Consider the following 27469-nt stretch of genomic DNA (forward strand, 5'->3'; position numbering starts at 1 on the left):
CAACTCAACAACAAACTTGTGGTCAAGATGTCTTCTGAAGCCAAACCCCTCCCTCCCATCAAGAGATTCATCACCACCCATGATGCCAACGGAAACGCCATCTGGGATGAAACCATCCCTGCCCAAGTTCAGGGGAACCGCGGCGGCGGCTTCACGACTCACGTCTCTTACGTGAACGAGGACGGTACCAACACTCTGACAGGTGACAACGACCTCAGGTCATACAGAGAAAACCCCACTGAGAAGGATATTGCTCCAGCTTCTGGCTCTGCCCTCCGAGTTGTCGACTTCTGGCCTGGCTTCCCCGCTATCATGCATCGGACTGCCAGTGTTGACTATGGCATTGTCGTTGAGGGCGAGATAGACTGTATCCTCGACAATGGGGCCACAAAGACCTTCCGCAGAGGTGACATTATCATCCAGAGGGGAACTAATCACGCTTGGAAGAACACTGGAACTGAAGTTTGTCGCATCTGTTTCACCCTTTTACCTGCGCCTCCCGTCAATATCCAAGGCAAAGAGCTCGAGGTACACGGCTTCGCTGATTTTCCGCGACTCGCGGAGGAATCGACCGTCTGAGGGGGCGAACATCACAGGGTGAAGAAGACACAACAAGTGCACTAAGAATAGTTGATCGTGTCGCGCTACTGTACACAAACTATCGCCAGCCGCTGTGAATACAATTCGACTTTTGTTCTCAGTCACCTACTCTACAATTTGAGTTCCGTGCCGTCTCTTTCGATTGTGTGAACCTACCACCCTTTAGTGATTCTATGTAATTCCGTCATGAACGCGAAGCACAGTGGCCAGTGCAGGTCATTCTTGATACGCTCGAATCGGCTCTCATTATGTTTGGTGACGAGCCCATGGCGTACCATAAAGTCCAGCATCACCAGTCCGCAGTTAGGCTTCCATCGATTGCTGCTCAGGCTTTCCGTTACTTGAGATACCCCCATGGGCTCAAATCTCTCGATTCCGCTCTCCATTTTTTTTGGTCGAAAGCTTGGGTTGGTGATCTTGAGATCGTAGACGAATCGCAGACCGGGTTCGAGGTGATTGTTGTAGAGGTCACCCGCACTCTTGTCCTTGAGGTCGAAAAACGTAATGGACGAAGCCCTCTCTACGGTCCCAACAAGAATGCGCCTCCTTTCCTTGTCGTCCCCATCATCGTTCCCTATTTCTTGCTCAAAAAAGACCTGGCGGGTAAAATGGTCGATGGTCAACCCGGCCTCCTCTCTAGCCTCACGTGCCAACGTCTTGCAAGGAGCTAGATGCCCATCGATCGTGTCATTGGAATCCGAGCCTCCAGCTACAATCTGATCCAGCATCCCAGGATAGCTGTAATTGGGGTCCTTGGAACGATGTGAGACCCAGATTTGATCAATGTATTCCTTGCCACCTTCCTCCTTTACTCTGTAGACATTGAGATGAACGCCCACCGTTAGGACTCCCAGGACTCCCCGTAATGGCAAAGGAATGCGCAGGGGCAAGACGTTGACTCCTGGATCAGCTAGGTGTAGCGGGCAATACTCTTGATCTGCTTCATTTGTCACCTTCCACAGATCGAAGGCGGGGAACTTGTCTGCGTTTGCAGCCAAGAGCTTTTGAAATGCGATTTTGCAAGCTTCTGCAGGAGAGGGGACGTGGGAAAACCCCTCTGCGGCGAGGTAGTTGTTAGTCCTCACAATGGTTATTCTCCGAACTTCGTGGCCTTTCATATTAACCATTTCAACTTGAAACCATTTAGGGTCCCACTGCATCCTCCACCAGTCTTCCTCCCGAATATATCCCACAACTTCGTCGATACCTTCGATAAATAACTTCCACAGACGTGCATGCTCATAGAGAAGGCTGGCTTTGTTGGCCTTTTCGATGACACCGTACAGAGTACCCATGGCAGGTATTGGAGTATGAGTATTGGTATGATGTTGATAACTGTGTTTGCAACTAAAAGATGGTGGTTCAAGTCGCGGTGACGCTGTAACCAGAAATGGTGGTGGATGTGCAAACTTTATTAAAGCCATGGCGAAGACGTTGAAAAAAGAACCTTTGTAAGGGAAGGTAAGTTTGCAGCGTTGGGAAAGAAGGCTCCGGTGAATACAAACAGCCGTGCCATGAGGTCAGCGAAGGAAGGATCGTTATTGAAAACCCCAAGCCTTGCAGTGAAAAAGTCCGTTTGCGCTTGCATGGATTTGATGGATGAATATAGACACCCATGAAATAAGGTAAGGTACTGCCTGTCTGCCACCTGCAATTGGGTCTCCAGTCTGGTCCGTGAACCGCAGCCTCGGGTGGCCACTGCCTTCTTACCAACAACTGGATCAAACAAATCGTCGCGATGCGGACAGGATAGGCAGTAGCAGCTACTTGTCGGCGAGGTGTCGACGCGTAATATCCCCTTAATACTTGAAATTCACAGCTCTGGGAAGGAACTCAGGTAACCCTCCCCTTGCAGCCAGACGACCTTTTCGAGTCATGAGGACGACTGTGTTTATTTGGTGCAACAGGCGGCTTGTGTTGTATGTGACCGCGTGCGTGCGTGATTGTGATTGTCTGTGATTGAGGGGTCGTTCTATGCGCTTTTGTTAGTGTATCTCGATGAAGGTGCAGTTGCTGATCGGTTCAGTGTTTCAGGATATGTTTAGGACATACATACTCTGTACACATGCATTCATTTGCACTTCTTGCACCCAAGAGAGCTGAGCTTGCGCGAATGGGAAGTCAACTGACTGACTTTGTACCCGGGTAAATTGAACCTGAGGCTGGAACCAACCTTTTAAGAAGTCCTGAGAGGTCCATTCAATAGTCTCACATTTGCTGCCCGTACCTTACCTTATCTCAAACTCGATAGGTGGTCTAATAGTGGGACGGAACAGGAGCCGGACACCCGCCCGCTCGCCCGCAGAACAGGGGCTTGATGGCGTTGAGCCATAGCCGACCGAACTCGAATTCGAGATGAGGGATTAGACTGGACAATACAATATTTTCCATCCTGATCAAGTTTTTATTGTCTTTTGGCTATTTATCTTACTCAGCTTATTGCTGTCGGTCAACGATTGTGATTCTGATTCTTCTGTATACCCTTGCCCCAGCTCTTGGTTCGGTACCATCGACCAGTCCTCCGGTTCCATCTCATACCAGTAGAGTGGTCCTCACCGGGGTTTTGTGTCTATGTGACACTACATACGAAATCAAGTGTGTAGAAGAAAATGAAATGATGTGATGTGAAGCAAGTAGAGCATTGATGAATGCTGTCCGTCCTCATGCGCCTGTGATCCTGTGCCGGGTGCCCGAGTCGTACCCATATCCATTCCCAAATGCACTGTTTTTGTTGGATTTCGTTTCGTCGTTTCAATTTCCCTGAAGATCTTACATAAATAAACGCCCTAGATATCGATATCGTAGCAAAAGCCACCATCGAGGTGGTTTATGGGAAATGTCTTAATGAGCCGCAGTGTGACGGACTACCCCAGGTCCCGGATATGTCGCTGCCTTTGCGATAGAATGATCGTAGAGCCTTGCACCAGCCGATGCCGCAGCCACAGCGGCTGCAGCTGCAGTGGTGGTATCCTCTAGAGCATGTTGTGCGAGTACCGGTGTAGATAGTGTCGCCGTCGCGGTACATAGGTTACATAGCTCCATCTGAGGCTCAGGGGTAAGGCAGTAGAACGGGCTCGAGCATTTACGAGCGCAGCGGGTGAAGTCGATAACCGTCTCACCAAGGCTATGGCGGCAGTTCTTGCATATCCGCTGGGCGATTACGGTATGGCACATGTTGATGAAGTTGTGGTTGTACGATGAATGAATATGCAGTGAGAAGTATGGAGTAATATGTAGTGGAAGTATGCAGGTCTGTTGTACTTGTATTTGTTGGTGTGGTATGTAAGGATGGATGGAAGGGACGGAGGGATGGATGATGTTTAAAAGCGTTGGGATGTCGAGGCAAGGTGCAGAAGTAAAGGTTATTGATAGATAGCCGTGAAGCTTAAAAGAATAATTTTTGAAACGGTAAAAAGCCTGGTTATTTAGCTGTAACACAGATATGGTGAGGCCTCGTTGTGTATCGACAACGTAAGCACGCAGAGGCGCAGCTGCGATTGTTGTTTATATTGTTGAAGGAGGCTTGGACGTATCTCAGGCATAGGTAGAAGGTGTGTCGAAGATTGTTTTTATCTAACCAAACAAACAGAGAAGCAGGGCAAGATTCCAGGGGGCTCTAGGACCCTTTTTAACCTTTCGTAAATCTTCCGTAAGATTCAACTAGAAGTCTCGGGGTGTAAGGACCATGAGTGACAGTTGCATGACGCACGTAGGCAGGGTAGTAGTCGTCGGAATAATAGAGTTAGGTTTTGATCAAAAACTGAAAAGGGAAACATCCAGACAACCCGATGGGCGAGTTATGTGTGTGAATGAATTAGAGAGACAGCGAGGGAAGGCAAATTGGAGGGAGTATGTGTGTGACCACAGAACGCCATCAGATGACTGTTTATCTCCTCAAAGGGAATACTCGGAACAGAATTGGGGGACGTACAAATCACTTGTTAGTAACAGACAAGGAAGGCCGTTGGAGGATGAAAGGGTGTGTGTTGAAGAGCCAGCGCCAGCTCAGCATTAATCGTCTGGCCTCAAGAAATTGTCAGCCCAGAGGTTGTGAATTGGTAGGTTAAAGGGTCTCATTCAGAGCCCAGACTTTTTGTTTCTTCTGAAAGCGTGTGCCGTGTGCCTTCTTCTGCCAATACCAAGAGGGAACGATGCATCCGTGACCAGTAAAAAGAGCTTTCCCCGCATTGTACCGTCTGCGAACATCCAAAGGCAAATAGAGCCTTGACTAATAAGTTGCAAGGGACGATACGGAGGTAACCTTGGCTCTGAAGCTACTGCAAGGATATGCAATCACAATGAGGCACTTCATTGCAACTATGTCCCCCATCAGCGGGTATTCTCGCCTTTCTGACAAGAAGCAAAAAGGGCACGGTTTTGTCTGCGGCTTTGGATAGGACGACACGCGTCTCGGCTTGTCTTGTCTTTTTCCCTCTCTTGACTCCATTCCTGGGGGGTTTTTTCGCGGGGAAGGTCTCTGATAGGTATGGCCAAGTATGATCCATTGTAACTAAACTTGGCGCGCACCCCAAGCTTGGCATTCTAGATGGGCTTTTGCCTCTTTCACGCATAACCAGGGTGCCTTTTTTCCTTCTATCACATGGCATTTCATGATCTCTTATCAAGAATGACCTGACCGGGGAGCTTGTATCACTATCTTCACGTCATGGCTCATCATGGTATCGTGAATAATACTGTGCATGTAGCTTCGTCAAAAACGATACCTCACAAAGGGCACGTCCTGTGGTTTGCTGCGAGATGTTTGCCCCTTGCTGCCTGTCAAAAACACGGGATGATGTAGAATCTGTGAGACAGGGGGAAATCGTCCGCCTACAGGTTGGTACATATGGTACTTGTATAAGTCAACATCCCAACAAACAACCAGCATTTTCCATTGCTTCCATGGATTTCGTTCCAACGTAAATCACCGGCCCAATATCTCCGCCCATCATGCAATAACAATCTCGATCAGGTTTCACAAAAGAACGTGGCTCTCAGCTGATGCATTTACCTGATGCCCACTTTATCAAGATCTTGAGTATCAGCCAGTATTCGTCTTCAAAGGCTCCGTCTTCCGTCATCAGGAAAAGCATTAACTGCATTAAGTCTTATCATTACGATAGTCACTCAGAACCATGACTTGGTCCTGCATGAAGCCAAAGCACTGGAGTGTCATCTTGATCGAGGCGCCGCATATGCATTGCACCTCTTCCGTCATATTCTAGACCAGCCATCTTCATTGACTTTTGTCCCAATTGGTCTCCCCGGAGACTGTTGAGTGGCCATATGAGCTTGCTATGGACGAATTGGATGAGCCAGAATTTCCATATCAACCGCCAGGATCTTTGAGAACGTTCATGACCGCTTCGCTGGCTCCATTCAATCCATTGACTTACAACTCATGGTAACGTCGAGTTGGCCTGACGGTGCTAATTCGTGAGAGGCTTTCCAACGGCAGTTATTGTTTGGTGTGGGAGAAGCTCATTCTTCGAGGTTGATTACTGTGAGTTCGTCGTCAGAGTTGTCAGCGTTGAACTTTCTATTCCATAAACAAGACTACGGCAGCGCCATGCCGGAAATTTTAACTTGAAAGGCTAGATGCGCTTCATGTTGTCACTGTCTAAGTATTAGAGAACGCCGTAAGAGGCGCAACACACACTTTGGGGCTAGCCACGTCGATCTTGCTAAACCTTGTGGTAGCTCCAGCCACTTCTGATGAACAGGTTTTGGATTTTCTCTTCCAGGCTACCAGGCTTTGATCAAAGCTGTGTTCAATGCTCTTGTGATGATTTCGTGGTATCGAAGAAGCTACTGCTGCTGTGTTCCACTTTGGGAGTTAGGGAGTGTAGAAAGCTAGATCGTAGCCATTCTAACCCCGAAAGAGCAGGGCTGGCTATATGATCTTGCTTATGGTTCATAGCTAGATATGCAGGGAAAATGAAATCAAGGTTGGCAGCTTCAGTGTTTTTAGTTATCGACTAAATTTTATTTCATTTTATCTCATTCAAGCCTGAGACGGAACAAATACCCAACAACCATCCGTCAATTGCGTGACAGCCGCTTGACTACCAAGTAGTATGATAAGTTTCGAGCAAGGCCGACGAGCCCTCAAGAGATAACAAGAGACGGTCAGGATCTCATGTCACTAATAATGCGCTGATTGACGCGTATTATCGCAAAAGGTTAAGTTATGTGAAACTGCTATAGCTCCCGGGTAGGTGATGTTCGAGTTGAGAGATTGCAGCGCAAGTCGAATAATCAGCTCTGGTCGCTTACAATGATAGATGAGGCATAGACCTTGGATTTTTGAGCTATAAGTCATATATCAATGCAGAAGTGTCGGGGCTGATAGAATCTTTAACTTGTCGTTCCTATTCGCGGTCTCTGGAGCTTCAGAGACTGTAATCCACCATGCTCTCAATTGAGGTAGCTACGTACCTAATGGCCTCAGAAAGCAGACATTCATATCGCTGTTGATTAAGTACAAGCTCATGAGAAATCTCAAGAAGCCACTGAATAACAGTCTGCCCGCTAAGCTCTTTATAAGAAGTATCGACTTGTATATATATAAGAAAGTTGCAAGTTCTGTTGATTCTGACCCCATGTCATGCTCAAAGAGCAGTGGAGTAACAAATGGTAAACATCTACAATCCAATTGGCCACCCATTTAAAGTGCCTTACGTAAACACCCTCGGACCGGCGACAACCTCACTTGGTTGATCTTGGTGCGGCTTCTTCCCACGAGAGCCTCACGATCAATCGCTCAATTGAACGCTGCCCAACCCGCCCAACATGTTCGTCGCACGACAGAGGGTAGCCGGCGTGGCTCGCCAGCTGCAAAGGACAGCGCGAACCTACGCCTCCGACGCCCATGCCCATCACAAGGCCCCAGAAGTCAACGAGTCGTTCAGCGTACGTTAAGTCACACTGGCTTGCATCATGGAGCCTACGCCGGCCATCAAGGCGCTTGAATGGCTTCAATTGGAGATGGTATACTGACTATTGTCCTCAGACCGGTTCTCTCCTCGCTGTCGGCGGTTTCTTCGGCTCCGTTCTCGTCTACCAATTCGTTCCCAAGGAGGGCGAACAGTCTTCAATTCTCAGCCTCATCGACAGATACACCTCCCGCGGAAAGGACTGGGAGGATATCAATGCGCTTCACACAAAGGCCATGGAGCAGGCTGGCTATGACCGAAACCTGTTTGAAAACGGCGGTAACAAGCACCGATTTGTTGATGTTGCCTACCCCGAGTTCGTCCACCTGCATACCACTTGCCGTCAATCGATGGAGGCTACTACACCTTTCCTCCAGTGACGGAAAGTAACTCCCGCAAGAACGATTACTAATCAGAGAACCAGGGCCATGACTTCGTATGCTCCCCGAAACAATGTCGCGGGCCACCTGGCCAACATGGACTACGTTGTTGAGCACTATCGACAAAAGCACATTAAGGAGGAGGAGCGGAAAGCGGCCAAGCTGGCCCAGAAGGAGGAATAGGGTTGTAAACTAGCCACGAATCGGACCTACCTATGAATTCATTTTTTCCATTGAGTTATCAAACACAGTTTCGTGAATCTGGTCCTTCCCACCCAAGCGAGTTTCCCTCGTTTGCTCGCTAAATGCCCTTCTTGACTTGCTTCCATATTAACACTATTCCCTCAAAGCACTTACCCTTTGAAAGCGCTTGAACCTTCCCGACTACCCACCTACCCGAGGTGGTGCATTATCCATTCATCAAGAGAACTCGAGCTATGTTTGCCATCTCTCTTCTTCCATACTCTCCACAACAATTCATCAACATCAACCGCCTTCATCTTTCGTCTTGGATCCAAGCAGTCTTTTTCAAGTTCAACGTTTATTTAAATAGTGAACTAGCAACATGGCGGCCAACCAGAGCGGCTGGAGTGATAGTGGTAAGAACAAAACCAACAATTTGTGATACGATGCTCACACCAAAGCCAGAACGCATGGCTCCGCGACCACGTGCCGGTGAACAAGCCCCCGAAGACACAGGCTCTGTCAACTCATCATCAAACTCACGGGAGGTTCCTGTATCGACTAAAGAGGAGAAAAGCCCGCCTGGAAAGGCCTCAGGTATGATGCTGTGAAACTCCGTACACATCCCGATTCACTTTCAGTGCACTACTATTCTCTGTCAGTATCACAGCCCCCTTGGCAGAAACTCAGAGTTTCAAGAAAAAGCATGGAATAGAGATATCGTTTTCTTGGGATAAAGTTATCCTATCGGGATATTTTTCTGCTTTTCTGGCAATCCTTCTACAATTCCCTCAATTGGAGTCCCCGTCCAGTTTCTCACGCTAAAAGTCAGTATAAGATTCCAATGCGACACTCCAACCATCAGATGGTCCAGAAGATCAAAGTGAAAACCCCCCACCAATACAACCTCCGGCAACGAGTCCTCATGATGCGGGGGGCGAAATCAACATCAAAATTCGCCAGACAGGAACCAACAAACGCAAGCGTGGAGTCTTTGCCTTTCGTGATCTTCCCCATAACCACCAGATCATCCGTGCAGAGCAACCAATATTTGATGCCTCCTTCTCCGAACCAATTTTAACAACATAGAATGATATGGATGTGGATCAACGTGAAGAGCTTACAAGGACTTTTGCTCCCTTGAGAAATATGCCGACACGTCGCAACTTGAACATAATACAAAAAAGACGCCTCCGCAAGTTCAAACGGAACTACGCCTTTCAGGACCCCATGGGTACCAGGGCTCTTATCTATGGTTTGGCTTCCCACATCAACCATGCTTGCCCAGACTGTGCACAGGCAATATTCCTGGTTGAAGCAAAGAATCCCCACGAAATTACAGTACGACTTCAAAAGAATGTCAGGGCAGATGAGGAGATATTCATTCACTACGGCAAGTCCCGATTGAACTTCGACTGTCCACTTTGCGACACTGGAAAACCTATATGGAAGAGGTGGAAACGCAAAAACACGAAGGAATTGGCAGTGGGGTTCAAACGATTTATTGCAAAGGTTGACCCACGCAAGATATCAAGGTCATCAAAATAAGATCATGTCTCAGAGGATTTGAGGAGACCAAGACTTTTTATTTCAGCGTGTTAGGTAGGTTATGAGGGGGAGGTGTGTGTTGACCATGAGTTTCTATAAGCATCGTCACAATTATCAAGCATCAGCGGTAGTCGAGGGTAGTCATCAAGCGGACAATGCTCCTTTATTGTACTAATCATGGTACCCATTGTCATCAGTGTTTTTGATAGATGCTTTGCCCATCTACCAGAACCAGTCCTTTTCGCCCAAAATGTCCATGAATGCAGAAACCACCCGAGACCGCAACCTTCTTACTTGAGGGGAATGAATCGAGAAGAGTGCGTGGCACCAATACCGGGCCTACCGTGCTTGACAGGCTTGCTAGGAGGAGGGTCAGTGACATTTCCTTGCGTTAGTGGTAGACGGTGGAAAACGTACTATGAGATAGAGAACTCAGCCAGGTAGTGACCAACCATCTCAGGCTTGATCTCAACCTGGTTGAACTCCTTGCCGGAGTAGATGCCAATGACACTACCAATCATCTCGGGGACGACAATCATGTCTCGGAGATGGGTCTTGACGAGGTCGGGCTTCTCGTTGGGCTGAGCCTCCTGCTTAGCCTTTCGGAGCTTCTTGATGAGACCCATGGGGCGGCGCTTCAGGCCACGGTTGATCCTGCGGCGGGCACGAGCGTGGACAACATCGCGAAGCTGGTCGGAGGAGAGGTCGAGGAGCCTGTGGAGGGGAGAAAAATCAAACATCAGCATGGAGTTCGTTCGCTCGGGGATGCGTCCTCGCAGTTTTTCGTCTCATCGAGGCGCAGAATTCGTGCAGTGGCAACATACTGATCAAGGTCGATTCCTCGGTAGGAGAACTTTCGGAACGCTCTCTTTCTCTTGAGCTCGGCAGCCTGCTCGGCGTCCTATCATCCGGAACACAAGTCAGTCAAGCTCTTTTTGTATTCTCTCCCATCGTTCCAATATCATCATCATCATCGTGGGTGGCGGGCGGGAGTCGAGGAAGCCATGTCGGCGGCGGGTGTATGTTTTCTATTTCCAGAGGGGAAGGGATATATCGAGAGCACACGTACGTATTCGTCAGCCATGATCGCGGTGTTGTGTTGTTGAATTCGCTGAGCGGAAAATTGATGGCCTGGCTGGGGTCGATTTGAAGGCGGTTGTTGCAACAATCGCTTAGGCGCACAGGGAAAGCGAGATGTAGGGTTCTTGCCCTTCACCCCCTCAGCACGTGATTTTGTCAAAAATGTGATTGTGGGTACGTACCCCGATCTTGACGACGGAAGAATTGGCTCCGCGGTTCCGAGCTTTTATGGAGACGTGAAGCTCTTGTATCGTCTCTGGGTCAATTACACCGTATCTCGAGTCGAATCTATTCACATCGATAGCTTCCAGATTATGTAAATTGAGATGACAGTGTCATTCTTATGTGGTCAAGAGTTGTGTTTTAGTGAAGACGTTCAAGTGTAATGTTCTCGGCCTTCATATTCACAGTACAGTACAATGTCCATTGCAACAACAACAGTTATACGAGATAAGGTAATGGATATCACATTTTCGAAATGGTAAAATGCTATGAAAGGATAGCGTAAAAACGACGGCACCGGTAGTTATCTTGAATCTTCAACTCCCGGTGAGCTTCTATTGAGATGGCACTTGATCTTCAATCATCTAGCCGTATAAGTGGTTGCCCTGGCATGTGCTGCTGTAACCTTATTGGCAGTTTGCTGTCACCAGCCATGATCTCCCGGCAGTCAACCGAGCTTCTGAGCAACTCTATTCCCTTTTCCCTCTGCAAATCGTCTGAGAATGGACGCTAATTGGGATAAAGAAGCGAATAAGTCCAGCCAAGACTCGCGGCTCGCCTTGTTCAGCGTATCTTATGATTATTGATTCATTGTCATCTATTCATATGGTTTCGTCCTACATTGGCGGTGCAACGCCAAGAGTATCAAGTTTACTGGGCGTTGCGCTTTGACAGTCAATTTACATTCAATTACTCGAACAAGTCAAGTCATTTTCTCTTCAGTAATGAAAATTTAAAAGTGAGTTGAGAAAGTAGAACGGTGAATTGATCTCGTGACTGATAATTGCGGCCAAGACGGAATTTTCTGCCTTTTTATCTAGGGAATGGGATTGGCTATTCTTGGTCGTGGCTTGGTGTGCATGTTCCAAGACTTCCAAGCCGGCGTATTCGGCACAAACCAAGGCGGCCTTCATTTCCCGCGTCAGAGATTCCCAAATGCCCAGAAATCCGATACTCATCAGCCAAGACCGTGGCACTGGGGCCAACATGCTCGGCTTTGGCTAGACGCGCCCACTATGATGAGCATTGGCCCTCGTAAGCTACTGGGCATGGTCATGGTCATTGGGCCCGACCACGCTTCCGCAGTAACCTATGATGATGGCTTGTGCGTGTCTTATGATGGAGGCTTGACGATGACATCCAGTATAAACCTATACCTTATTCAAACGACTATCTGGACGACGACCATGGGCTGTAGCTAGGCAGGTTAGGGAGAAGCTCACCACCTGGAGCTACTAACTACGAGAAGAGGACAAGGCGGCAATGCCCAGAACTCACAGCGGTCAACGTGGACATGTTTCGGTGCAATCCAGGCCTTGGCGTTTCTCGGCACCCACCCGTGATAAGATTTCGCCAAGCCTTCAAAGGCCTCAGAAGGGGGAACACCAACGCTACTGTACCCGTCTTCTCGCTGCTGCTGCTGCTGCTGGGCAGGCATGTTATGGACTTGTCTGCTGTCTGCTTGGCTCGTTCTTGTCGTTTCTTGGGTACGAACCTTTCCTTTCTTCTCATTCATTTGTCACCATTTCTTGTCTTTCCCGTCTGTGTTATATATCTATCCTCATCGGTTCGTTCCTCTACAATACCTACGCCCGGATGGCCTTCGACATCGTCAGAGACGCTGTCCTCGATATTGTTCACACGCGTCTTCTTGTCTGCAGCTGAAATATAGCCAAGTCTGCGCGAAATCCCCACCGCAGATTGTCTGCCCAGCGAATACTTTCACGCGCCCTTTTATCCAACGCGAACGCAAACCATTGGTCGCATTGCCGGATGGACAAGAGTGACGATCGTCATTGATACGCCGAGTTGACGGCAAGCAAAGCACTTGTGGTGCGGCTTGTAGTCGAATCGGCCTGGCATATAAGCTTAAAGCTACTTTGCAATTACTGCAGCTTATCGTAATCACCCAACATCATGTCTTCTTCGATGGAGGACGATGAGTCCACATCTGGGTTATCATCAATAGCATCCGCCGCGCCATCATCCACCATCTCTTTATCTGACCCAACGCCTGCTCCGACAACACTTGTGATTGCACCTAAGCCTACCAATGAAGACGACCTCGACAATGAAGGGATATTCCCACCGATGACCACACCTTGGACCGGACCGGTTGATTGCACATGGACTTATGATGCAAACAAGATGCCAAAGTCAGGTTCTGATGGCCTCGCAGCGATGCTTGACCTGCAGCCAATTGCTGGAGCAAAGTCATTATCGTGCTATCCGGATGCCATGTTCGATAAAGGCCTTACAGGGGTTTACAGTCCAGGCACATGCCCTCATGGATGGACCACCGTATCACTACGTGTCGATACCAGTGAGAACCGGGACGACGAGACAACGACAGCTATATGCTGCTCATCGTAAGTCATGAGCAAAATTGTTTTCACCTACCATTCTAATTGCAGTAGGGAATACACTCTGGATGGCAATTTGTGTAAACGTTCAGTTTCATCCGTATTAGCCGTTCCTTACACGTACAACCAGACAGCTCAGACTTATGATGCTGTATCAGACACACCAACGACTTTGTATGGTGCAACGATTGCTGTTTATACCATTAGGGCCCTGTTCAAGGATAGTGACAAGGATGCCCTTGGACTCAAGGATGAGGACGATATTCCTGGTACCGAGCATCATGGCCGATCCTTGTCCCTGGGTGCACGCATCGGTATTGGTGTCGGTGTTGCGGTTTTTGTACTTCTTGCGATCGGAGCATTAGCCTTTTGGCTTGTTCGCAGAGAGCGAACAAAGACGGAAAAGAGACGAGCACACGAGCTCGGCGCGGTGGGAAACATGCGTCACACTTCGCCATCACCAGGAGATAACTTTTACGCTGCTGCGGACGCCAGCCATCGACGTGACAGGAGCCGCCAGACCGCAGAGCCACCACCAGCTTACGAGGCTGCCACGGACTCAAACAGCATGACCGAAAACGATAGTCGGCTTAGCGAGGATACGGCAACACGGGACGAGGAGATCAGGGCATTGCAAGTCCAGAAAGAGGCGATCCAACGCCGTATAGAAGAGCTGGAGCGTTCTGAGACGCAGTCACAAGAAGACAACCGGCGAGATTAAGATTAGAATCAAGTTCGAATGGTCAAATTCTGGAAGCGAGAAGAGCGAGGGATCATGACTTGGACGGGAAACGGCCTACACACCTATGATACCACTTTGCGCGGCCGTAGCATGTTGCTATGGGCTATTTTGCTTTTTTACTACATACAATCATCTTACAGGAGGAAATATCCGAAAGTCTTATTTTTTTGGAGTATGGCGGTTGGGTGGGAAAACATTGTTAAAATACAATTTAATACCGAGTTTAAATTCTTGATTTTACCAGTGCTTGTCATAGAAGTTTCCTCCCCTTTTCTTGTAATCTGCAGTAGAGTCAGTCCATGATGCAGACAACCATATAACGAGATACATAATGTTCTCGCTGGCACGAGTGCCGGGCTTAGGAGGTTAGATAGAGTAAGCGAAGCGTCTTATAAGATGGGCAGTGCACATCACTCACAGATTCATTTAATGTAATTGGCTTCTCAGACCATGCTGGGAACCACTCAAGCAGCGTGTCCACGGACTCCTTTATTAACAGCTTACATCGGCGGTACATTGCCAATGTTTACATGAATAGCCTTGACGTTGTAGTAAGCCTCTAGGCCCGCCTCGCCCAGCTCCCTACCTATGCCACTTTGTTTAACATCGCCGAAAGGCACCCGGAAGTCTGAATCGTTGCTGCTGTTCACCCATACCATGCCAGCCTCAATACTACGGGCGACGTTGTGAGCCTTGCTGATATGCTCTGTAAAGAGTGCACTGCCGAGGCCGTACATGGAGTCATTAGCCAATTTCACTGCCCCATCCTCGTCTTTGAACGGTACTACCACGGCACATGGACTGAAGATCTCCTCTCGGTAAATCCGCATCGACGGCTTAACATCGACAAAGATGCTTGGGCTAACGAAGAACCCCTTTTTGAACACAGTTTGCATACAGCTCTCCAGGATATCTTTCGCCCCGTCTTCCTTTCCAATATTGATGTATTCTTGTACTCTGTCAAAGTGCGCTTTGCTGACGAGGGGACCGAGGTATGTTTCCTCTTCGAATGGCTGACCCACAGGATATTTCAGCGTTACTGCTTTGAGGGCGTCGAGGAAGCGGTCGAAGATGGTGTTCTGTACCAAGATGCGTGTTGTTGCTTTGCAGAGCTCTCCTTGATTGAAAGTGAAGCCAAGATGAGCCCATTGAGCGGCCAAATCCAAGTTGGAGTCTTCGAACACGATCAAAGGAGACTTTTCACTGGTCTCAAGGGTGAGCTTCTTCATCTCCGTGCTGCCAAGTTTCATGAGCTCTTTACCCACGCGCGTGCTTCCAGTGAATGAGATCTTGGATATTTGCTTGTGAGTTGCCATGGCGGCACCAACAGGCGGGCCTAATCCATTGATAATGTTGACAACACCAGGCGGAAAACCGGCTTCTTTGATCAATGTGGCCAGATAGAGGACAGAGAGAGGTGTAACTCCCGAGGGCTTCAGGATAACAGTGTTGCCGCAACATAACGCCGGGGCGAGTTTGGTAATAGCCGTATTCAGTGGGAAGTTCTAGGGCACTATCAACCCACAGACACCGATGGGTTCTTTCAGTGTATACGCGAGCATGTTAGCGCCAGTGTCGATAACTTGTCCAAAGAACTTGTCCGCATATCCGGCATAATAGCGAACAATCTTTATGGCATCCTCAACATCCCCTTCGAGTGCGATACTATATGCTTTCCCAGTATTGAGGGACTCGGCAGTTGCAAGAGACGTAGCATTCTTTTCCATCAGATCTGCCAGACGGAACACGAGCTTTCCTCTATCAGTTCCGGACAGTCTACGCCAGTCAGAGTTGGAAAAGGCGTCAAAGGCAGCTTGAATGGCCTTGTCGAGATCCTCCTCGCTAGCCAAAGCAGCCGGAGCTATCTCTTCCTCAGTGCTAGAGAGACATGTAAGAAAGTAAGCTCAAGTGAATTGGGAAGCTCTGTACTTACGCAGGATTCACCACGGCAAGGGTTTTTGCATCTTTGGACCCGACGAATTCGTTATTAATAAAGAGCCCCACAGGTTGTGTCCATTTATGGCCATTAGGAGCTGAGAGATCAACGAAAACAGGCGCCATTGAGGCTGATTGTGTAAGGTTGGTATTGGTGGTTGTGGTGATGATAATGATTCGGTGTTGGCGATTTAAGGTGATATCATTGCCACCCTCATATCGCAAACATCTAGGATATCGTATCTAAGGAGAAGAGTGAGGAAATTGAGAAAGATACAAATGCCATGATATCAGCTTTACTCTATCACTCAGGAGTCAGTCATGTTCAATTGCGAATGTCCACAAAATCACCCGATGGTGGAAATCGACCGACGGTGTATTTCCAATGGCAATCGACATCCGTGGAGCGACTATTTCGTGTCCTCGAAAAGCTATGAAGTGCAAAGCCACCCCAAAGAAAAAAAAAAAAAGCTAAAACTAAGATAGTTAGGTCGAAATAGAAAAAACCTGGGGTAAATAGGTGACAACCAATTTGCGTCTTGATATGTGGCCTAGCTTTGCTAGTAGTGAAGTTCTGTACAAGCCCAAGATAGTAGATAGAGCTGATGTACAAATACAGATCTTCTTGCAGCACTCTAGATTACGATACCTCACCTAGAATATGACTATCAATCTTTCATCTAGACAATCACAATGCTACTTTACCTTCTCTTCACTTCCCTGGCCTTTAGTTCCTTAGTACTTGGAGATGCCCACCTGTCAAAAGCACCAACAAGCCCCTATTGCAAGGGAGAATGCCAGAAGAACTTTACCATGGGCTGGGAGATAGATGCTGGTAATTGGGTAGCAGCCAACCTCAGCCATGATCCATTCTGGCATCTTCCGCATAATATCTCGACAGCCAAACCTGGTGATATCCTGCGATGGCAAGACATCGATGCTACGACTGCCAGCACGAATTGGACCATTCCTGCTGGCGCGGCCCTCTCACGATTTCAGTATACCAGCGAGGATGCTGATGGGAAGGTTGTTGCTGCGAGCGCATTCCTTCTTATCCCATATGCGCCTCCGAATGATGCCAAAAAGTTGAGGACATTGGTATGGACACACGGCACTGCTGGTGTCGTCCCTATCTGCGCACCCACGAACCACAAAAATCTGTATTATGACTGGCAAGCACCATACTCTTTTGTGCAGCTCGGCTACGCTGGCCTTGGAAGCACCACGCCTAAAGGATTCCAATACGTAGCAGGCTGGACTCATGCTGCTGATGTGGCATTCAGCGTTATCGCTGCCAAGAGGAGGATAGGGGCACTTCTCTCTCACGAATGGGTGACTGTCGGCCAGAGTGAAGGCGGAATGACTGCTTGGCGTGTCAACCAGAAACTGGCGCTGTCTGGCCAAGATGGTCTCAACAAGGCCGGCAAGTTCCTTGGTTCAGTCGCCATCGCCCCGGCCAACCGCCCAACCGATCTCATCGACTATCTGAACAGCATGCCTGTTTCAGCGGATGGTTCTTCCTACGGACTTACGGCGTATCTCCTACCCAATATCGCCAATCTCTATCCCGAGCTACATGCTGAGGACTATCTGACCAAGACTGCTATTGGACGTCTCACTCTCATGCGGCGGAGCTGTACGTACGGTGGTTTCTACGCCACAGGGAACATGGCTAACGAAGAGTTCTATAAGAACTCTTCGTGGACTAAACATCCTGCAGTTGCGGCATGGCGAAAGACGTACATGGGAGAAGGTCACTGGAAGCTGGCGGCGCCCTTGATGGTGATTCAGGGGGCTGACGATGGAGTTGTTCCTATCAAGTTTACTGTTGAGGATTATAAAAGGACTTGCAAAGAAGAGCCTGACTCTTCAATCAAGTTCTTGGCATACGCGGGCCAGAACCATGACAGTGTTACCAACTCTGCTCAGGCTGACTACATGTCATGGGTCAACGATCTATTCAATGGAAAGAAGATGAAGAAGGGCTGCTCCCGTGTGGATATTCGTCCTTTGACAGATCGGTTTCAACCAGTGGCCATCCAATACATCGCTAATATGTAAATCAAGGTGGAAGTTGCTGGGTTCCCTTACTACATAGATTGATCTTACATTACACGCGCGGCGGGAACCACAGCTTTAGTTGGCTTGCATTATGTGTACGGACTATGTTGGAGGCAGCTTTGAAGTATTACTATTCTTAACTGTTCTGGTATCAATTTACTTCAAAGTTATTTCATGGGCTATGTATGTGAAATATTATTCGAAGCATTTTTATTCAGCCAGACAATCTATCGAAATTTCAACTACTCATGAGCCACTTTGTCGCAACGGACGATGCGAGGCTGAGAATACTTGGAGATAACAGTCTTGACCTCGTAACTAGGTACAATTCCTTCGTACTTCCACGGCCCGAGGTAGCTCGTTTCAACTACTAAGGTATATTAATTCTAAATTCCTGTCTTAAAACCTCTTTGGGGATACCAACTTCGTAAAAACATTGCATCGCTACCTGAACTATTCTGAAGTGAATTGGTCTCTACTGAGGGGAGGTATAATTGACGATGTGAACCTCGCCTCAAAGCCTCAAACCCGTGTGGTTCCATTGGTTGGTTCTACATAACCATTCCTATTAATAACTTATCTAACGCAAATGGTATGAAAGAGGAGAAAAAAGGTGGCTCTTTATATGCCGACAGCGCATTCTTACAGCAGAGTTCTCCACTATAAGGTACTCCGAGATCTTATCCCGCGTACCTAGGATGATCACGAAGCAACTAACGGTGCTGGTGACGGCGGGGAATATACCGGAGAGTTACCACTTCTATTGTATAAGATAGAAGAACTCTTGACTACTATACCTGAATCAACGCACATTACTATTTTTGAGCGTGATACGGCACGTCAGAGAATAACAAAAGGAACAACCTCATAATAGCCATTTTGTCAAGTTGTGAACCCTTTCTTAACCTCGTCGAGTCATGTCTTTGGACACGGATACTCAATTCACTTCCAGTGAACTGGAGAAGGCCATGGATCATGACAGACCCGCGCTATCACCAGCTAGATTCCCACAGACACCCAGCGACGCCAAGTGCTATTGGATTGAGAACTTCCCCATCAGCCTGGACGAACACTTTGCATCGGCTCCTCTACCAGAAGATGTCGATGTTGCCATCATTGGTTCTGGTATCACCGGCGCCGCAGCTACATACAGGGCTTTCTCAGAAACAGCCAGAGCTGCGTGTAGCTGTCCTTGAGGCTCGCGGTCTCTGCTCTGGCGCGACAGGCCGTAATGGAGGACATATTGGCCGTCCAGAAGTCTATGACTATCGCGAGCTGGCAAAGACCTTCGGCACCGAGGATGCGCTGCGTATGAGAAACATGGTGCTCAAAAACAGAGACATGATGATTGAGTGCATTTCTCAGCTCGATGCTGCAGAAAAGGTTGATCTTCGTCTCAATGGCACCATGGTCGTCTTCGCAAGCCAGGAGGAACGTCAAAAGTTTGAGGACGATCTGAAATACGCTCGTGAGCAAGGGTATAAGGAGGAATGCCGCATTTTGAGCCCAGAGGATATCTTACAGGTATGAAAGCAGAACCTATCGCTTGGCCCCTGCTGTTGCTTTCCCACTCCGTTTTAATGTCTACCCCAGCTCATACAACTTCTACGACAGAAAGTCTCCATTACCCCTGAAGCGGCCCAACATGGTGCCGCATATCTTGAGAACTGTGGTACCATGTACCCAAGAAGGTTCGTCAACGTGCTCTTTGAGGCCGCACTGGAAAGAATGCCGGCCCTCTCATTGCACCCCAATACGCCCGTCTCCCAAGTTTCTTGCGTCACAAAAGACTCATCCCAGCATTACCTCATCACAACCAGCACTGGAAAAGTTGTCAATGCCAAGGTCGTCCTCCATGCGACCAATGGTTACGCAAACAACCCCTTGCCCGTTCTAAGAGGGAAGAAAGGCGTTGTGGGCTGCATGGCTCACATGCTCGGCATACAGCCACCAAAGACCGCGCGTACCCAGCTTGACCAAGGTTTTGGATACGCTGATTTTTGGCACTGGATTCAACAGGCACCGCAGAAAGGCCCCTTTCTGTACGGTCTTGCTACTGCAGAGTGTATGAACTACTACAACGACTCCCAGACTATCCCTGATGATGACCCGGTGAAGAAGGAGATGCTCCGATTTCTTAAACAGACATTTGGTGAATGGTTCCCAGGAGTTGAAGTACAGCCGTGCGTCAAGTATGACTGGACCGGTATCCAGGGATTCACTGTCGATGGTGCAAGTATCGTTGGCCGGCCGGACAAGGATAGCTTGGGTGAATTCGTATCTGTGGGACACAATGGTGAGGGAATGACGAGGTGTTTCGCTTGCTCAACGGTCGTCACGGACATGATGCTTTCTTTCTTGCGCGGGGAAAAGGATTTTCAGGTTCCTGAATGGTTCCCCAAGGCATTTGTGAGGGATCTAGCAAATAGCCCTCAGCAAGCTTGATTATAGTTGGAGCCAGGAATCCCCTAGCCATAGTTCATAGTCAGAATATATTCGACAAGTGTAAATCGACAAATGTGAACACGCCTGCCCCAGAGTGACTACTTGTAGATCTTATGATCAAAACAATTCAATGCTCAGCTCGAAAGAGCCAGGTTGGCAAATGCGAGCACTGGGCGAACAAATTCTTTCAATAGCATGTGTCCGGGCTTGCCGATCCTGCAGGAATCGAGAATTGATAGGATAGCGGTTCATGAACTGTGAGCTTTCGACAACCGGTTGCTTTGGTGACCGAAGAATGCCATGTCCCCCTGATGCCCATCCGTAGAACGCCAATTCATTCAGTGTCCTGTGGTAGTCAGAAGATAAACCTGGACTCCCTATTATGGCAACACTGGATAGGCATGTCTGAATGTTCTTGATAAGTTCCACGTTGAATCGTGTGCCTTGCTTAAAAATTTCCAGCGCCCTTAGGTGACGATCCGTAGAGGCGAGAAGTGTGGATGGTACTGTAGTCATGGCCTCGTAGGAATCCAAAGAGCTGTCGAATTCCCTAAGCGCAAGGCAGGTTACCACAGATGAGATTAGAACGAAGAAAGCTGACGCAGCCGATATAGTCTGACATCTGGAATCGAGAAGCATAAGAGTAGGAAGCGCCTATTTAGAGCCCCTAGTTAGCATTGCCATAAGAGAACGAAAGGCTGGACACTCATCTCATACCTCTCCCAGCAAGATGGAATGATCCAATGCAGAAACGAACTCGCCGGTTGAGGTCAATCCATCGCTCGTGAGGAGTAGAAAAAGATCACGATCAATGTCTTTCTTCTTTATTAGCTTGAAGGTATTTTCTTCCTGATCCATTGATTTGAACCACGTACATGTGAGCATGAAGATCCCATGAAACCAAATCATGGCTTCTGTCTGATATGCGTGTTCCAGACACTTATACTCGAGAAGTGTAGTTGGAAACCGAATAAAGTATGCCTCCAGCTCATCTAGAATCTCATCTAAAGCGGGTGAATCGTGAGACAAGGCAATGACTTTCTGTAGAGGTCTTAATGGATTATTAGTACCACTAGATTATTGGAGCATTGTAATAGGAGGAGGTAGTACATACTGAACCAAAGGCATAAATAATGAAAAGAAATCAGTCTGCAAAGTAGTCGGAGAGGTAGCGGTAATCCATCCCGGGCTCAAAACCTCGTGCTGCAGATCACCAGGCAAACTCTGGAAGCCAGCAGAGGCAGTTGGTGGCTTGTAATGCAACATGCCGAGGACTCTGCAGCCTCAAAGAATCGTTTTAGCGTCCTTTTCAGAAGACGGAAGGAGATGAGCACGGAAAAGGGGAAACTTACGCATTCTGAAGTTCGATTGCTTTTCCAACTCTGAATCACTTTGATAAGTTGAAGGAATAGAAAGAGGCGAAGTCATAAACGTACCGGGCAAGAACAGTTCTTTGTAGCGGATCTAAATTGCCCATTCTCACAAGATCGTGCCAAATCAGGCCTGCTATCGCATTCCAACGACAGGCAATTTCAACCATGCCGCTCTGAAGGCACCATGTGTGGCTGGCAAGCAGGAGCGACATGCTCTGTGATACATTTATATCGGAGGATTTCCAAGCGAGCATTGGCATGAGCTTGAGTGACTCTATCCGCAGTGTATCTATAAGCAGCTCCAGAGAATCCTGTAAGTCTATAGGGAGCCAAACAAAATTCAACTGTAGCCCGACTGCAAGGAGCATCAATGAAAGTTCACGTGGCTGACCTCCCGGCTGGTTAAGCAATGACGTTGGCGACATATCCGGGGGAAGATGAGATAATATGGTAAAGATTCCGAGCCGCGCTGATTGATCAAACACTTGTGAGAGCATATACTGGGCCATTTGTAGATCGAGGCCCAGAGCAAAAGCTTCACCCAAGGAGGTAAGCATTTCAGAGTGAAGATGTGTCGTTGACTCCTCATTATGGTGCCTTGGTGTGAGTTGTTCAACTTGTGTATGACCTTCAATATCGATTGCGGAATCCCCATGGTTTGATACAAGATTGTCATGCTGGGTGTCATTCGATCGAGCCGAATTATCTTCTTCTGGCCAGGTTGATAGCTGGTTCGGCACATCGTCACTTGATGAGATCGACTCCTCCCTCGTCACATTATCTGTACGAGGATGGTCCGTCGAGTCTTCTCTTCTTGGAGGTGAACACTCGGACAGATCAGCCAAATGATCAGCCAAATGATCAGAACCACGTCCAGTCTCGCGTCCGCGCCCAGAATTCAACCTCGGTCTGCCTGGGCGACGGACAGGTCGCTTATATAGACATGCTGTCTGAAGTCGTCGGCAACGAGCGCATGGAGATTCTCCATCACACTGCGTTTTCTATGAAGAATCAGCGCCCGAAATTTTTTGGAAAGAAGGGACAAATGATGCCCTAATTCAACTCACCAAGAGCCAACATCGATCGCATGCACGCGCCATAGAAAGTGAAGCGTGTTCAAAATGTTGGTATAGATAAGGAAGAAAGATTACATGGAAATGAATGACTGAATGAGTCCCGTCTGGGGCAAGTTAGTAGGGGCTTCTGGTCGTTTTAGCACTACACTACCTTACCTAACCTACCCCTCTGATGCCCCAAATCTCTATACTTCCTTCAAACAACCAGTAGATGCTCTATATCATGTCTCCATCAACATCTGGTTCAGACCCAACACAGTTCAATTCCGAACAATTCGGTCCTGCTTGGAGCCAAGGGCCCATCCTCTCTGGAGCAGAGAATCAGAGCCTGTGTCGAGGTTAGTGCTCAACTTGAGAAATCAAGCAGTGGGGGAGGGATATACCCATTCCCATAACCCCCCCCCTGCTTCATGATTCTATTCCCTGATGCGGCAGCTTTGACTTGTTTGCTTGACCGAGCGCTGATTTGGTCCTTGGTTACTCCTAGTCATAAGACGGAGCAGACGTGCCTTCGGCGCTGTTGATAAATCATCTCCATCTCTGTTGCGAATGATATTGCCGCTGTGCCTGAAGTCATCATCCATCAGACATGGCTTACTATCTCTTGCCTCCAACCCATCGGAGCGCTCACCAACAGACCTGTACCATTACCAAATGGCTTTGACACAGCTCCGTGGGGATATTGGCGCAGCCGGTGGGGATCATGTTGACATAGAGTGGATTCATCAGTTGTTGGCCTCGTCGTTGATCCTTAACTTCTTCACTTTCTCCCAATGCGACGGTTATTCGATACGCCACATTCGTGGTATGATCAGCATCGTAAGGATGACAGACCAGTCACTCCTCGCCTCCACACCTCTCGGCCGCTTCCTCATGGGTGTATGCTCATATCATGACATTTCAGCGTTTTGGATTGGTCGAAAACAACCATCACAGAGGACATGGACATCTTGGATGTCGCACCGCACCCATACAGAACCTGGTGGGGACTTAACAGCCTTGGAGAGCATGATGGGGTACCCCGAATCTCTTGTTAATATCATTGCTGATGTTGCCGAACTTGTTGATGATAATATTTATATGGAACTTGAGAATAGGGCTGATGTGAACAATGGCCAATCCGTGTCAAGTTTCACACAAGGTAAGAGATGATTACCTGTCTTGCCCTATCAGACTCCAAGAAAGCTCATATTCTATTACCAAACAGCATCACCGCTTGCTTATGGCAACGCAAGCGATAAAATTGAAGGTTCGTTAAAACGCTGGACTGTGCCCTTGGTCCCTCAAGGTCTGTCACCTGTCGCTGCTATGGTCTTGCGCAGTGCTTGGGAAACCTTTCGGTTGGCTGCCTATCTGTACCTATGGAGATGCTTTGGTTTCCACGCAAACCATTTGGAGCCTTTTAGAGCGGACCGGAGTACACTCGCCAGAGTACATGTGACGGCAATCATCTCCAACTGCGAGGCTATACTTCGCCTGGGCTCCATCCCACGAGTCTCTATTGGAAACGCACTACTATGGCCGCTGGTTGTGGCAGGGTGTGAATGCGGTCCAGGGTCAGATCACGATGGACAGACAATTCTCGATATGCTTCAAAGTCTTGAACGCCTTTACTGCATGGAGCACCCGAAGTATGTGAGGCAAGCTCTCCAGAGACTCTGGGTTGCTAAAGGGACGTGGCTGAATTATCAGCAAACTCTCGAGGACTCCGCGAGACCATTTGCTAGCCTGAACCAAATCGTCACCGAAATGAAACTGGTGATTCCGCTTCTTTGAGTCGGAATATGGAGTTGAACAAGGGCCAATATGATGTTTGCTCATCCTGAGAAGGATCCAGAAATGCCATACATTACCACGAACTTTTGTTTCTACCTCGAAATAAAAAGAACAGAATCTCAAGGCACCGCACCATGTCATTACTTTACGGCAGATCTGTTTCCGCCAGGATAACACGCACACATGCATACCATGTTTGCCAGAAACAAGCCGCCGGGTTTCCAACAACACCCATGCAAGAATCCCAGCAGAATGGACGGCCCCGCAAAACCTCCACTCCACCATCATGAATATGGATGCATAGATCCCTGCTAGTCGATCTAGCTAATCTTCTCCCCCAAACCTTACCTCAAGATAGCTAGGTACGTACATTACAGAAAACCCTCCGTCGGTGGTTTTTGTAGTTGAGCTGATGTGATCTTTCTCCGGAATCCGGGCGCCATGTCTCGTTGTCTACGTAATTGGATGGTCAATTGGATTGCGCTCTATCAACTTCTCATGTACGGAGTGTTGTCAGAATATTGACCAACGGGGCTGCTTGCTGGATGGCCAGGCTGGATTACCAATGTGTGAATGCAGAGAATTGAATAGAAGCAGGCTCGTTTCATATGATTCTCCGGCAACCGAGAACGAGCTGCCTAGTTCCTCTCCGTCACGCACTGGTTGATGCATTATACTGACTCTGTCGAGCTTGTATGTTTTTCAATCTACAATCTACGTCCCGATCTACCATTTCTTACACAATATTCTACGTGTATTTCCTCACTCCAGGACCGGAAATATGACCAAAACTGTCACAGCAACACGCCGTTTGGCTCTTTCGACATGGAGAGATGTTGCAGCTCAACGACAAACTGAGAGAGAGCAGATCATCAAGGAGTGGGCAGAACGGACATTGGGGACTCCAAAACCTTTTATGCCCACTTAACCGTCACAAACGTGGTAGAATGGCATTACAAGAATGGTCAGCTGAGCGTTCGACAAATTGAAATAACGGATTCTGAACCAAGTCAGCTATTGAAGATGTTGGCCTCTGGAGTGTGGACGGCCCAGGAAGTTCTTCTTGCATTTATCGCCCGGACTATCATCGCTCATCATCTTACCAATCCCCTAACCGATCCCATGTTTGATCGAGGGTTCCGCCGAGCTATAGAACTCGATGATTATCATCGCAGAACAGGCAAGACTGTTGGGCCACTTCATGGGTTACCAATTAGCTTGAAAGATGTTTTCAACGTCCAAGGAATGCCGACGACTCTTGGTTTTGTTGCCCGAGCAAACGTCCACCCCCTACACTCTGACGAGCTGGTCAATCGACTCTCAGCAGCTGGTGCTATCTTTTATTGCAAGACGAATATTCCTCAGTCACTTATGTCTGGCGAATGCCACAATTTCCTCTTCGGAAGAACAGCGACACCGTATAACACTACCTTGTCCGCAGGAGGGCCAAGCGGGGGTGAAGGCTCGCTCATAGCTCTCGGAGGCAGTCCCCTAGGAATTGGAACCGACATCGCTGGGTCAATTCGCACGCCGGCGAACTTCAATGGTATATACGGCCTATGTCCCACGCATGGTCGATTCCCTCTTCATGACGCCGAGCAGGCGAACGCGGGGTATCTGATCAACGGTGTCGCAGGACCATTGTCTAGAAGCATCGACGGACTGGAAGTATATGCGAGAACATTATTATCTATAAAGCCATGGGAGTGGGATTCCGCGTGCGAGCGGCTCCCATGGGATGAGCAAGCCTACCAAGAAACCCTGCGCATCGGATTAAGCGGTAAACACCAGCTCTGTATTGGTTTCATTGCGAATGACGGGATAACCACGCCACACACCCCTATCCAACGAGGGCTGCCCTGGAAAAGGCTGGAGTTCAAGTTGTGGATGTCCAGCTATTTGACGGAACGGAAGGCATGTGGGAAATGATTACTCGTATTTTCAATGCAGATGGAGGAAATGCGGTCAGAGAAGAGATCGCCAAGTCTGGAGAGCCCATATCAGAGGAGATTGAGCTCGCCAACCCAGGGGATGCAATGAGCATACGCCAACTTCTTGATCATGGAAAAAAGATTCTGAGAATCCGGCAAAAAATACTTAGCAAGTGGCAGAGCACATCATCCTTGACCGCAACAGGGCGACCGGTAGACGTGTTCATCCTACCTTCAGGATGTCATGTTGCCCCTCCACACGGAACCATGAAGTACTGGCTTTATGAAGCTATTTCCAATATCCTCGATTGGACATGTGCTACAATTCCTGTTGGATACGTTGACCCCCTCGAGGATCCAAAGCCTAGCAAAGGCGGACAGTTTAAGCCTCTATCGAGTTTCGATCGTGATAATTGGGATCTGTGTAAGTTATCCTCGAGGGTCGATCCTTTAATGATCTCAGAGGCCGCCCATTTCTTCGATTGACTGCCTTTGTGCTGACCAACGATACAGATTCCCCTGAGCTATATGCAAATGCTCCTATTTGCCTTCAGATATTAGGGCAGAAATTCACGGAAGAGAAGATTCTGGCGTGCTTAAGAGTTATTGAAGCATCATTGATGGTATCTAAACAGGAGGAACGCAATCAAGATGTGTGAGAATAGCCGTATAGGGTGGTACGGTCTTTGCTCTAAACAAGAGAATTACTCGGGCAGAACGTCCAAAGCTCGTCCTATCACATCATGCTTCCAAAATAATAGTATTTCCAATATTCGAATAAACGTTTGATTTAGATAGAATCTCCAGGAAATATTCTCC

At 48.2% G+C, this 27469-nt stretch overlaps 12 protein-coding genes across 12 annotated transcripts; 7 read left to right on the forward strand and 5 right to left on the reverse strand.

Moving 5' to 3' along the window:
- Positions 1-27: 27 nt before the first annotated feature.
- On the forward strand, positions 28-579 carry BKA55DRAFT_682893 (uncharacterized protein; the record flags this gene model as incomplete). The annotated part of the gene is made up of 1 exon (XM_046198423.1): positions 28-579. One exon carries the CDS (start codon positions 28-30, stop codon positions 577-579), a length of 552 nt encoding a protein of 183 aa, XP_046056583.1.
- Positions 580-752: 173 nt separating this feature from the next.
- On the reverse strand, positions 753-2024 carry BKA55DRAFT_497008 (uncharacterized protein; the record flags this gene model as incomplete). Its single annotated transcript, XM_046186423.1, has 1 exon — positions 753-2024. The coding sequence occupies one exon, from the start codon at positions 2022-2024 to the stop codon at positions 753-755; it is 1272 nt and encodes a 423-aa protein (XP_046056584.1).
- Positions 2025-3441: 1417 nt separating this feature from the next.
- Positions 3442-3774, reverse strand: BKA55DRAFT_682895 (uncharacterized protein; the record flags this gene model as incomplete). Its single annotated transcript, XM_046198424.1, has 1 exon — positions 3442-3774. The coding sequence occupies one exon, from the start codon at positions 3772-3774 to the stop codon at positions 3442-3444; it is 333 nt and encodes a 110-aa protein (XP_046056585.1).
- A 3506-nt stretch (positions 3775-7280) lies between these two features.
- BKA55DRAFT_549694 (uncharacterized protein) lies at positions 7281-8160 on the forward strand. The gene is made up of 3 exons (XM_046191233.1): positions 7281-7512; positions 7613-7851; positions 7960-8160. Exons 1-3 carry the CDS (start codon positions 7393-7395, stop codon positions 8096-8098), a joined length of 498 nt encoding a protein of 165 aa, XP_046056586.1. The 5' UTR covers positions 7281-7392; the 3' UTR covers positions 8099-8160.
- A 1776-nt stretch (positions 8161-9936) lies between these two features.
- On the reverse strand, positions 9937-10730 carry BKA55DRAFT_588422 (40S ribosomal protein S15; the record flags this gene model as incomplete). Its single annotated transcript, XM_046194786.1, has 4 exons — positions 9937-10006; positions 10064-10360; positions 10471-10547; positions 10716-10730. 4 exons carry the CDS (start codon positions 10728-10730, stop codon positions 9937-9939), a joined length of 459 nt encoding a protein of 152 aa, XP_046056587.1.
- A 2135-nt stretch (positions 10731-12865) lies between these two features.
- Positions 12866-14032, forward strand: BKA55DRAFT_682898 (uncharacterized protein; the record flags this gene model as incomplete). The annotated part of the gene is made up of 2 exons (XM_046198425.1): positions 12866-13317; positions 13366-14032. The coding sequence occupies 2 exons, from the start codon at positions 12866-12868 to the stop codon at positions 14030-14032; spliced, it is 1119 nt and encodes a 372-aa protein (XP_046056588.1).
- A 500-nt stretch (positions 14033-14532) lies between these two features.
- On the reverse strand, positions 14533-16434 carry BKA55DRAFT_732013 (putative betaine-aldehyde dehydrogenase). The gene is made up of 3 exons (XM_046201216.1): positions 15987-16434; positions 15583-15931; positions 14533-15558 (listed from the first exon to the last, which is right to left on the reverse strand). Exons 1-3 carry the CDS (start codon positions 16112-16114, stop codon positions 14554-14556), a joined length of 1482 nt encoding a protein of 493 aa, XP_046056589.1. The 5' UTR covers positions 16115-16434; the 3' UTR covers positions 14533-14553.
- Positions 16435-16681: 247 nt separating this feature from the next.
- BKA55DRAFT_532453 (uncharacterized protein) lies at positions 16682-18049 on the forward strand (the record flags this gene model as incomplete). Its single annotated transcript, XM_046189339.1, has 1 exon — positions 16682-18049. The coding sequence occupies one exon, from the start codon at positions 16682-16684 to the stop codon at positions 18047-18049; it is 1368 nt and encodes a 455-aa protein (XP_046056590.1).
- Positions 18050-18761: 712 nt separating this feature from the next.
- BKA55DRAFT_24191 (FAD dependent oxidoreductase-domain-containing protein) lies at positions 18762-20553 on the forward strand. Its single transcript, XM_046185312.1, has 2 exons — positions 18762-19573; positions 19664-20553. Exons 1-2 carry the CDS (start codon positions 19025-19027, stop codon positions 20492-20494), a joined length of 1380 nt encoding a protein of 459 aa, XP_046056591.1. The 5' UTR covers positions 18762-19024; the 3' UTR covers positions 20495-20553.
- BKA55DRAFT_24194 (uncharacterized protein) lies at positions 20503-23013 on the reverse strand. The gene is made up of 7 exons (XM_046185313.1): positions 22935-23013; positions 21931-22868; positions 21847-21876; positions 21609-21770; positions 21370-21545; positions 21212-21309; positions 20503-21148 (listed from the first exon to the last, which is right to left on the reverse strand). The coding sequence occupies exons 1-7, from the start codon at positions 22965-22967 to the stop codon at positions 20612-20614; spliced, it is 1974 nt and encodes a 657-aa protein (XP_046056592.1). The 5' UTR covers positions 22968-23013; the 3' UTR covers positions 20503-20611.
- A 132-nt stretch (positions 23014-23145) lies between these two features.
- On the forward strand, positions 23146-25052 carry BKA55DRAFT_24210 (fungal-specific transcription factor domain-containing protein). Its single transcript, XM_046185314.1, has 3 exons — positions 23146-23281; positions 23431-24084; positions 24151-25052. Exons 1-3 carry the CDS (start codon positions 23155-23157, stop codon positions 24717-24719), a joined length of 1350 nt encoding a protein of 449 aa, XP_046056593.1. The 5' UTR covers positions 23146-23154; the 3' UTR covers positions 24720-25052.
- A 448-nt stretch (positions 25053-25500) lies between these two features.
- BKA55DRAFT_588425 (amidase signature domain-containing protein) lies at positions 25501-27309 on the forward strand (the record flags this gene model as incomplete). Its single annotated transcript, XM_046194787.1, has 4 exons — positions 25501-25528; positions 25588-26514; positions 26595-27074; positions 27164-27309. 4 exons carry the CDS (start codon positions 25501-25503, stop codon positions 27307-27309), a joined length of 1581 nt encoding a protein of 526 aa, XP_046056594.1.
- Between the last annotated feature and the right edge of the window lie 160 nt (positions 27310-27469).

This window comes from Fusarium redolens, assembly GCF_020744475.1.
Source record: "Fusarium redolens strain MPI-CAGE-AT-0023 chromosome Unknown BKA55scaffold_1, whole genome shotgun sequence".
NCBI lineage: Eukaryota > Fungi > Ascomycota > Sordariomycetes > Hypocreales > Nectriaceae > Fusarium > Fusarium redolens.

Bases quoted from the DNA above. Each gene is read 5' to 3' on its own strand.
- BKA55DRAFT_549694 (XM_046191233.1), top strand. From the start codon at position 7,393: ATGTTCGTCGCACGACAGAGGGTAGCCGGCGTGGCTCGCCAGCTGCAA. The intron at 7,513-7,612 runs GTACGTTAAGTC...TATTGTCCTCAG, and splicing joins AAGTCAACGAGTCGTTCAGC to ACCGGTTCTCTCCTCGCTGT. The intron at 7,852-7,959 runs GTTCGTCCACCT...TCAGAGAACCAG, and splicing joins GTTGATGTTGCCTACCCCGA to GGCCATGACTTCGTATGCTC.
- BKA55DRAFT_24191 (XM_046185312.1), top strand. From the start codon at position 19,025: ATGACAGACCCGCGCTATCACCAGCTAGATTCCCACAGACACCCAGCG. The intron at 19,574-19,663 runs GTATGAAAGCAG...CTTCTACGACAG, and splicing joins GCCCAGAGGATATCTTACAG to AAAGTCTCCATTACCCCTGA.
- BKA55DRAFT_24210 (XM_046185314.1), top strand. From the start codon at position 23,155: ATGCTCTATATCATGTCTCCATCAACATCTGGTTCAGACCCAACACAG. The intron at 23,282-23,430 runs GTTAGTGCTCAA...GGTTACTCCTAG, and splicing joins GAATCAGAGCCTGTGTCGAG to TCATAAGACGGAGCAGACGT. The intron at 24,085-24,150 runs GTAAGAGATGAT...ATTACCAAACAG, and splicing joins CGTGTCAAGTTTCACACAAG to CATCACCGCTTGCTTATGGC.
- BKA55DRAFT_732013 (XM_046201216.1), bottom strand. From the start codon at position 16,114: ATGGCGCCTGTTTTCGTTGATCTCTCAGCTCCTAATGGCCATAAATGG. The intron at 15,932-15,986 runs GTAAGTACAGAG...ATGTCTCTCTAG, and splicing joins CTTGCCGTGGTGAATCCTGC to CACTGAGGAAGAGATAGCTC. The intron at 15,559-15,582 runs GTCTGTGGGTTG...ATAGTGCCCTAG, and splicing joins CACTGAAAGAACCCATCGGT to AACTTCCCACTGAATACGGC.
- BKA55DRAFT_24194 (XM_046185313.1), bottom strand. From the start codon at position 22,967: ATGGCGCGTGCATGCGATCGATGTTGGCTCTTG. The intron at 21,877-21,930 runs GTACGTTTATGA...AAAGTGATTCAG, and splicing joins CAAAGAACTGTTCTTGCCCG to AGTTGGAAAAGCAATCGAAC. The intron at 21,310-21,369 runs GTACGTGGTTCA...TAAAGAAGAAAG, and splicing joins TGGGATCTTCATGCTCACAT to ACATTGATCGTGATCTTTTT.